Source organism: Neofelis nebulosa, chromosome 16 (assembly GCF_028018385.1).
Source record: "Neofelis nebulosa isolate mNeoNeb1 chromosome 16, mNeoNeb1.pri, whole genome shotgun sequence".
Taxonomy (NCBI): Eukaryota; Metazoa; Chordata; class Mammalia; order Carnivora; family Felidae; genus Neofelis; species Neofelis nebulosa.
The window spans coordinates 20,032,046-20,041,177 of record NC_080797.1 but is presented as its reverse complement, the minus strand read 5'-3'; the positions used below and the strand labels follow the sequence as shown (position 1 = coordinate 20,041,177).

Here is a 9,132-nt window from a genome sequence, read left to right as displayed (position 1 = left end):
GAGGCAATCCGACTCCCTTCCTCCCTCCCTCCCCAACACCCATCTCCACCTGGCCGGTTCCACTGCATCAACCTACAAATACCTGGGAGAAAGGAGTTTTTCTCTAGACCCTCCCCGGGAAGTGGGGGGGGGGGGGGGGGGCTAGCAAGGTCCATTCATGCCCCCTCCCACCAGCCTTCACACCTGCTCAGGGTCGGTCCCATGAAAGATCAGAGTCTTTTGGTGGACAGGACCATACAAAGCCTAATTAGCCAAATTGAGGGGAGGGGGGCACCCTCTGGAAGTCAGGGCTCAGAAATTGCCCAGCTAAGTCTCTTGAAAAAAAGTCCAGCAAGGGGTCCTGGAGGCCCCCAGATTTCCCAGGCTGGCCCATTTGGTTGCCCTTACCTGCCCTGTTCCGTGTGGGGGTGGGGACCTTCGAGAAAACCTAATGAAAGGTGGGGGAACCCCGCACCTGTGGGACCGTCCTTGGGCTGTTTTTACCCGGGGGGGGCTGGGTACTTCAATCATCCCCTCGGCTCGCTGAGCATTGGTTTATTCAACCAAGAGCACTGCCTTCGAGGCAGCTGTGAAATCAGCTCCTGAAACCAAGCATCTGGTCTACCACCCCTCCCCTGGACGCCACCCCAGCTCCAAGGCCACCAGCACCTGGCCGCCCAGGGAACCAATGGAGGCACCTCCATTCGTGGCACGCCTCCCACATGCCGAAGGCCATCAACGCCAGGCCTCTATTTCCCGCTCCAGAGGCGCCCCTCCCCGCCCCCCCCCCCCCCGGCCCGCTTGGCTACTTGGGGGTCCGGATGAGGGTGTGGTAGACCGGCTTGACGATGAGGTGCAGGTGCAGAGCGTTCTCCACCAGGTACTCGGAGTTGCGCCGCTGCAGGTCTGCGTGCGCCAAGAAGTCACCGGCCTCCTCGCTGCTCTGGTGGAAACTGTAGGCGTGGCGCACCAGCAGGCGGCCGTGCTGGCGCGCCCCCACCAGCACGGTCTTCTGGAAGCTCACACCCGCCGCGTCACCGCCGCTGCTGGCCGGCGTGACCACCAGGCGCGGCCGGCCGTCCTCTGGACGCGCAGCCGGCAGCGCGGTGCCCGCGGCGTCCGCGTAGACCGGCCGCAGGCTGACGGGCAGCCAGCGTGGCGAGAAGAGCACGTTCCACGTGACCCGGCGGCCGGCGTCGTGGCCGCTCGGGCCCAGCTGCGTCTGGAAGCTGGTGCTGCGGTCGTCGCGGGCCGGGTTGTTGATGACCCACGGGGCGCCCCAGGCGGGCGCGAGGTAGTTGCGGGGCAGGAAGGCGCTGCCGTTGACGTCGAAGAACTTGGCGAAGTGCAGCGGCGAGGCGGCGTGGAACTGGTAGGCCTGCAGCAGGAGGTCGGCCACCGCGTCGCCGTGGCGCGCCAGGGCGGCCGAGCGCGCCTGCAGCTGGAACAGTTGCGCGGGCGGGATCATGGGGTAGCGGATGGCTCGCAGCGCGCCCTCGGCCACGGCGGGGGGCGGCCGGGCGCGGCCCAGCCACGTCTCCAGCGCGTGGAACAGCTCCAGCTCGTCCTGCAGCACCAGGTCCGAGCGTGGCAGGAGCTGCCCCAGCAGCTCGGGGCTCACGGCGCCCCACTCTGCGCTCCCTGCCACGGCCGACAGGTTCCAGGCCAGGAACTGCAGGCAGCTTTGGCGCAGGGCCTCGTCCCCGGTGCTCACCGCGTAGTGGTACCAGCCCACCGCCGGGCCCGCGCCGCCCGCCAGGTGCGCGCGCATGTAGTCGGCCACGCCGCGCTGCAGGGACGCCACGCCGTACTTGGTGGCCAGCCTGTGCAGGGGGATGGCCTGGGCCAGCAGCACGGTCAGCTCGCCGCAGTAGAGGTACCTGCGGGAGAGGCGTAGAGATGCGGCACGGGCAGGGCAGGGCCGGCTCTGCCCCACGCGCGCAGGGGACCCGGCCTTGGGTGTGGGCAAGGTGCAAGCGAGCAGTGGACCCTGAGGCTTCCTGTCTTCCTCTCAAGGACCCTCCTCGCCCATCCTGCTTCACCCCTCTTCTTTACGCTTCTCTGGGGACATGGAAACAGCATGTCGTTACTGCGCATCTATCAGGTGCCCCGCTCTAGGCCGCAAGACAGACCAGGCTCCTGCCATTGTGGGGTTTACAAGCCGGGTGCAGATCCATATCCTACTAGCAAGTGGGCAGATCATTCAACTTCCCTGAACCTTATGCTGATCCGCTGGGAAAGCGGGTAACAGGGCCGCTGTGACAGCTGTGGGGAGAAGGAACAAGGCGCGGGGGGGTAGGGGGGCTCTGGTTGCAGGGAAGGCCGTCAACAAGGGTTAATTCCCTCTACCCTCCCCCTTTGCTGGCAAGCTCCTCTTTCTCACTGCGTCTTTCCTGTCTTCCGGCTGGCTCACTCCCTCCCTGTCGCTGTCTGCTCCCATCCCCCTGGCCACCCTTTCTGCCAGGTCCCCACTGGCACGTGCTCTGCGGGGCTGTGGTGACAACTGCCCACAGCTGTCTCTTCTTTCCGCTGCATTTTAGGTCTCACATGTTTGCCTCTGGGAATAAAAGATGGTTTCTCTGCCTCCCTTCCAGCGGGCGTGGCCATGTGACTGAATTGTAGCCAATCAGAGGTCCGCAGAGGCGCTGTATGGGATTGGGGGCGGGGGGGGGGGGGGGGCTTTTGCCCTTCTGTGTTACCCTCTTCCTATTTCCTAGAATTCTGCAGCCGTCTTGTCTAAACTATTAAAACGGGGTTACTTTCTCTGACTCTAGTGTGAATGGCGCCCTTGTGCAGCGCACCGGAAGGGAGCAGGAGATAGGAGAGAGAGCTGGCTTACTCTCCCTGGCCCTGAACTTCAAACCCTGACCAGACACAAAAACCACATGGAGGCTCTAAAACAAACAAACAAAAATGATAGCTGGGCCCAACCCCAGACCTGAAGCCGGTGATCCAGAGCCGGGTCCGGGAATCTGCAGTTTTTAAAAGTTCCCAAGGCCAGGTTTGGAAACAGCTCTGCCAGCACTGGTAATTGACATCAAAACGCACAGAGCTTGCAGCCAAGGGCAGGGGGGTCACGCTGCATTTTGCAAGAGGGCAGAGGGAGAAGGGATGCATGGGGTGGCTGCACTGTCATCCCCATGACCTCCCGGGGATGGGTGGACATCGTGTCCGCTAAGGGGCCGAGAAGCCAGGGCCTTGGAAAGGGGTGAAGTCTCCCCCCTAACCCTTCCGCACCTGATGAACTTGTCAAAGACGGCAGCACAGTCCCGGGGCTCCTGAAGCACCGCCTCACTCTGGTTACTCAGCAGCTCCCGGAACAGCTCACTGTGCAAGCCCAGCAGCAAGCGGTGGGCGTGGAAGACCCGGACCTCGTCGGTGCCCGCAGCCTGCACCCGCAGGACCACATCGCTGGCATTGCCCTGCCGCAGAAGCTCTTGCAGGCGTTGGAGCAGCAGCTGGGAGTGGTTGATGGAGGTGCCCGTGGATTCCCCGCCAACATCGGCTCTCTGAGCTGCAGCAGGAAGGAACACGGCGCGGCTGAGAAGGCACCTGGGCCCCGGGGTGTGATCTAGGGGCGCAGAGGGACCAGCTGGAGACGTGTGTGCTTGGGTGTGGGCAGAGGGCAGGCAGGCCTGGGGAGGCCGTGCGCCTACCCGTTTGTGCCCACGGAGCTTGTGGACGCGTGTATGCACACACAGGCACATCCTAGGTGAGGAAGATTGTGAACCTGACCCTGAGCAGACCCTGAGATGATGCTCTTGCAAGGGGGGTTGTTGATTCCCGGCGGGGAGAGATCATGAACCAGTGGGGGACAAAAATGCTCAGAACTGATCTCCAGGATGCCAGACCCCCAGGCAAGGGTTGAGGAACCACTGGGTCCCCACCCCTCTCCCCTCCTGATAAAAGCACAAACCAGATGATTAGACAGGCATTCCATACACAAATAAGCACTGTAGTCTGGGACTCTTGATACATGAGGGAAGTGACAGGAGTCAGGGTAAGGCTACTTGAGGTGCAGAAATCAGGGATGGCTCCCTGAGGAAGTGACAAGAAGGAGCCAGCCCTGCAAAGGCCCCTGAGAAGGATGGGCTCGGGGTGCTGGGAACAGAGGGAGGGTTGGGTGGGGGGGGTGTGGGCAGAGCACTGAGCAGGAGGGGCAGCATGGGAGGAGGCTGTGGGCAGGAGGAAAAGCTCTTTCCAGGCCAAGCTGCCCTCTTGGGTGCTGACCTCTGAGACTGAAGCCCACTTGCAGGAGGTGGCTTGTGGGGGACCAGAGAAAATACAGAGGTCGAGCTGCAGCTGGAAAGGGACTCTCACGGTCCCATCCAGCCCTTCTGCCATGTTTCTGGGGATGCCGTGAGGGTCAGACGGGGACATGCACTCAGTTACAGAAAACCCAGTGATAGAAAATGCAGCCAGCAGCTTCCCCAAGCAGAGAACAGTGTGAGGAGACTCAGAGGGAGACAAGGTGGGTGCCTGAGAGCAGCAGATGAGCACCTGCCCCAACACACACACACACACACACACACACACACACACACAGGTCCATGGCCCATGCGGACTATGGCAGAGAAGGCTCACACGACAGCAGAGCATCTGTGTGTCAGAGAAAGGGGAACAGAGGGAGAAGGGGAGGGTGAGAGGTGGGTGGGCTGTTAATTTCCCAACCCCACCTCCCCACGCTGTCACTATGAAGGCCCCGAATGCTGAGGGCATTACACTCGGCCGCTGCCTGGGCCCACTTGTCTGGAGGAAAACGGATGGTGGAAAGGTCTTCTTGGCCGTTAAGACCCCTGCCTGCCCGCCCTGCCATTTTTCCCTCTGAGGCCGGCCTCCTCCACGGAGTCGGCGGTGATCAAATCGCCCTGGCCTGCTGGACACCGCCCTCTCCCGGCCTCGTGCCGCTAGGGCCCAGCAGTCCTGCCTCTCTTCCCTGCCCTCCACCCTCACCCCACCCACTGCCCACTCACCTGCTCGAGTGGCCAGACCCACCAAGGTCAGGATGGCCCAGAAGCTGGCCCAGGACCCGGGCTTGGTATAGCCCAGCCGAAGCATCTTTGTGCCCCGGCCCCGAGCTCGCTGGAGGGACCTCGAAGCCCAGACCACTGTGCTCACATCCCTCCTCCTTATATAGGATTCAGCACAAGGGGATGGCACCCCCCTTCCGGGCCAGCTTCCCTCCCCCCACCCAGCCTCTGCTTCGGATTGGTGGAAACTGGCCCCAGCTGTTGCCCAGGCAACCACTTAAGCCAGAGAGCGGCGGCCTGGGGCTATTGTGCTGCCCGCGGGCCCCCGAGGGGGACAGATCCGGCACCCTCCCCCACATCTTCTACCACCCAGCGGAGCTGGTCCTTTCTCTCCTGGGAGGTTTTAGGCTCTCCAAAGGGCAGGCAAGGGGCTCCAGGACCTCTGGCAGCTGCTGGCCCAGAGGGTCCCAGTCCCCTCCCCCAATCCCCAGGCACAGTCTCCGTCCTGGCCCAGAATGTGCTTGGCAGCATCTTGGCTAAAGTGCCATGGTGAGCGGGCTGCAAAGAAGGCCCCGGAAGAGAAGAGGGAAGAGCTGCTTGGGCCCCCATCCCTCCCCCTCTTCCATTTTGGGGTGGGCTAGGTCTTCAGGGAGGAGGACAAGGGTCTCGAATAGGGGCCCGTGGGGTAACTCGTATCACTTTCGTGTTCCTTGTCGAAGCCGGTTCCCTGCATGCTCTGGGAAGGGTGATGGGCTTTTCGAGAGGCCCCCTGGGGACTGGGACCATCATCCTCCAGGATCAAGGTGAGCTAAGGTGGCAGGGCTGGGCACAGCAAAAGCACCCTGGGCTGGGCACCACTGCACGGGAGGCCCTCTGTCCAGAGCAGGGCTGGCCCTCAGCAGACAGCACACCCCCGGCCCAACTGGCACAAAGCTGAGCATAGGGACTGGAGATGCTGAGGTGGCCACCTGTCTGCCCTGTCACTTCCTTTAATTCACCTTCCCTGAGTGCCTCGGTCTCTAGGCTCATCTCTTGGAAGGCTTCTTTTACCAGCTTCTAACTTCCAAATGTAATTTTTCCCTTCCCAGAGTTCCAAGGAGACACACGGCAGACCCGTGTGTAGGAGAAACTGAGGCAGAGAGCTGGGTGGGTTGGTGCACAGGAGTGCTCTTCTAAATCCAAAGGAACAGGGAGCGGAGGGTGGGGCCTAGAACTCAAGGGCTTTGGGTGTGTCCGTGTGTCCTGTGAGGCCTCACCTTTCCGGGAACCGGGTGGGGCCCGGCCCAGCTCTTCCGGGGAGGGACTCCTTCAGGGTTGATGAGCTGAAGTGGGGGGGCTCCAAGTAGATCCAGCTCAGTTTCCTCCAAGGCTGAGTCCTTGACTGGGGGTGGAGCCTGCCCTCGCTCGCGGTCTGGATCCCAGGCACCAGCTCCGTGCATTGATTTCTGCTCCCGGCTGGCACAGCACAGAGACTCCTACAGCCCCACCCCCTCTCCAGCGCCGCAGAGAGAGCAAGAATTGGGTCTGGCACCTGCCTCGTCCGGGTTGGCAGAGATGGAACCATCCAGCCCAGCGGAAACCCCTCCCGGCTGCCCTGACCTTCACGCCTGGCTCCCCTCATCCAGATCCACCAACCCTTGGCTGCCTGCCTGCCCTTCCCATGGACTGTACCACCTCCCCGGCCCGGCCCAGCAAGACAGATCCTCAGTGTGATGGGGTTCTGGGCCTCTGAGAGCATCCCTGCTTCCACGGGCAATGCTTTTCGGCAGGAATGTTATTGGTGATAAGGAGATGAGGGTAAGAGAACCCACTACTCAGAAAACCAGCTTTCCATAAACACGTTTCTTAACTCCAGACTCACCGAGGCTGCATCTGTCTTTCTGGAAGCATAGCCCATGTTCGTGGGAATCTCCCATGCTCTACTTAGAAGCCAGGACACCTGTATTTTCTAAGCATGCTGGGTGATTGTCACGCACACCCCCAAGCTAAGATTTATCTCCCAGAGTTAGACGGATGCCATTTCAAGGGTACAGGGATCACGAGGCCCCAGATTACCAAGAACACTCAGAAAAGTCACCTCCGACCCGCCCCCCACCTCTGAGAGGCCCCACCTCCTACAATTACTGACTTCATTGCCCCTAAACCTCCTTGAATGATTTAGAACTGGCTTTCCAGGGGCACCTGGGTGGGCTCAGTCAATTAACCGTCTGAGTTCAGCTCAGGTCATGATCACATAGTTCATGGGTTCAAGCCCCAACGTCAGGTTCTGTGCTGACAGCTCGGAGCCTGGGGCCTGCTTGGGATTCTGTGTCTCCCTCTCTCTCTGCCCCTCCCTCCCGCTCACACTCTGTCTCTGTCTCTCTCAGAAAATAAATAAACATTTAAAAATTTTTAAAGGAAGGAAGGAAGGAAGAAGGAAAGAAAGAAAGAAAGAAAGAAAGAAAGAAAGAAAGAAAGAAAGAAAGGAAGGAACTGACTTTCCAGAAACAGCCATTCTCTGTCCTCAGTTTCTTAGTCTGACACTTGCTGGGCCGTGTGCATGCGTGTGTATGTGTGGTGTGTGTGCATACACATGCACGCATGTGCGTAGCGTGTGAGATCTGGGAGCAGGAGAGAGAAAGGAGGGCATTTGCCCTGCACAGCCATCGAGAGAGAGGATCTGAGACACTCCACTTTCTTTCCACGGGGTTTCTGTGAATCTGGAAACTCCTTAATGTCTTGAGAGCAAGTCTGATGAGTTCACAGGCTACAACAATTCCCAGACAAGTGCTACTTCCTGCCCGAGACAAAAAGTGTTTATAACCTAAGTGACTTGTCTGAGATCTCACGGTCAGCCAGGATGCCAATGCCACTTTTCTGCTTGATTTTTCCTCCCATGACCCTATGATGTCTTTTCTGGGAAGCTGTTTCAGACAGAAATGATACCTGTTGGGTAAGGAATCTCAAGGGCTGTAAAAGCAACTGAAAATTCTTGCAAGCTTGGGGCAGGATGATTTTTCTGAATCTGCAGAGTGGGTGATCAGACACTGGATGGGGGTAATACCCAACCCCAGAGCGATGAGCCCCCAGACCCAACTCTACCTACAGTGCAGACTCCTTTCCATCTATAACATCTCCCTTCCGGAGCCAGGATGCCTTTAAACACTTAGACTCGGGAGCAGGGGATCATGAGTATAGGTTCCAGAACACCCCCCCCCCCCCCCCCGTGTACTCAGAGGGGCACACTAATAATAAACAAGAAGGAATCTTTCCCTAAAGCTACTGAAAGCTTCCCGGAAGCCAGGCGCTCCCGTCATGGTGGCAGATTGTTTTCCTGCCCCCAGCACGTGCTACCTTGCCGTTCCCCTGAACTGCAATGCCCTTCCCTGTCTGAGTGCTCTGTCTGAACCACATCCCCCTCTCCACAAAGTCTGAGCTCACAGTGGCCTCTTGCTGCCCCAGTGCCATTTCTTCTCGGTGAGGGAGTGACAGGTGAACAGCTCTGGGGGAGGAACAAACCTGAGTTCAAATTCCACCGGCCACCTTGTGGCTCTGTGGTCCTAGCCTAGTTGCCTAACTTCTCTGAGCCTCGGGCCCCTCTTGTGTCAAACGGAGGTCACCAGAGTTAGCCTGTGGGGCTGCCATGAGGGTGAAAAGTGTAGGAACAAGAGTAAGTGCTCAGGGGCGCCCGGTGGGGGGGGCTCAGTCAGTTGAGCGGCTGACTTCAGCTCAGGTCATGGTCTCGCGGTTCGTGAGTTCGAGCCCCGCTTCAGGCTCCATGCTGACAGCTCAGAGCCTGGAGCCTGTTTCCGATTCTGTGTCTCCCTCTCTCTCTGACCCTCCCCTACTTGCACTCTGTCTCTTTCTCAAAAATAAACAAACATTAAAAAAAATAAATGAAAGGCCCCTCACACATGTTGGTCTTTGGTCTTTTCAACTTGACTGTAAGCAGCTCCTTGTTCACTCATAGCCTCGTGGGGCAGGGAGGTGGTGGCTTAGGGAACTATCTGTGCTTCTGGCATTCTCTGGAGCTAGGGGCTGGGACAAGGCCTCGGGACCTGAGTGGGCAGCACATGCTCTGGTCCTGCTTTGCCCCCCAGAGATCCTGGCGGAAGCCAGTGGACTCTCTGGAGGCCTGCAGGGTCAGGACACGGCCACCAGGGGGCAGCAAGTCCGCTGTGATAGCCCAGAGTGGATGTGAAGG

General features: G+C 59.6%; 1 protein-coding gene across 1 annotated transcript; it reads right to left on the bottom strand.

The window, feature by feature from the left end:
* Positions 1–755: 755 nt before the first annotated feature.
* On the bottom strand, positions 756–5,111 carry BTBD17 (BTB domain containing 17). Its single transcript, XM_058703266.1, has 3 exons — positions 4,953–5,111; positions 3,217–3,493; positions 756–1,859 (listed from the first exon to the last, which is right to left on the bottom strand). The coding sequence occupies exons 1-3, from the start codon at positions 5,035–5,037 to the stop codon at positions 785–787; spliced, it is 1,437 nt and encodes a 478-aa protein (XP_058559249.1). The 5' UTR covers positions 5,038–5,111; the 3' UTR covers positions 756–784.
* Between the last annotated feature and the right edge of the window lie 4,021 nt (positions 5,112–9,132).

What these genes read in the sequence shown, in the direction of transcription:
- BTBD17 (XM_058703266.1), bottom strand. Translation starts at nt 5,037, where the DNA reads ATGCTTCGGCTGGGCTATACCAAGCCCGGGTCCTGGGCCAGCTTCTGG. An exon ending in GGGTCTGGCCACTCGAGCAG is followed by an intron (nt 3,494 to 4,952) that starts GTGAGTGGGCAG and finishes TTCCTGCTGCAG; the next exon opens with CTCAGAGAGCCGATGTTGGC. An exon ending in GTCTTTGACAAGTTCATCAG is followed by an intron (nt 1,860 to 3,216) that starts GTGCGGAAGGGT and finishes CCTCTCCCGCAG; the next exon opens with GTACCTCTACTGCGGCGAGC.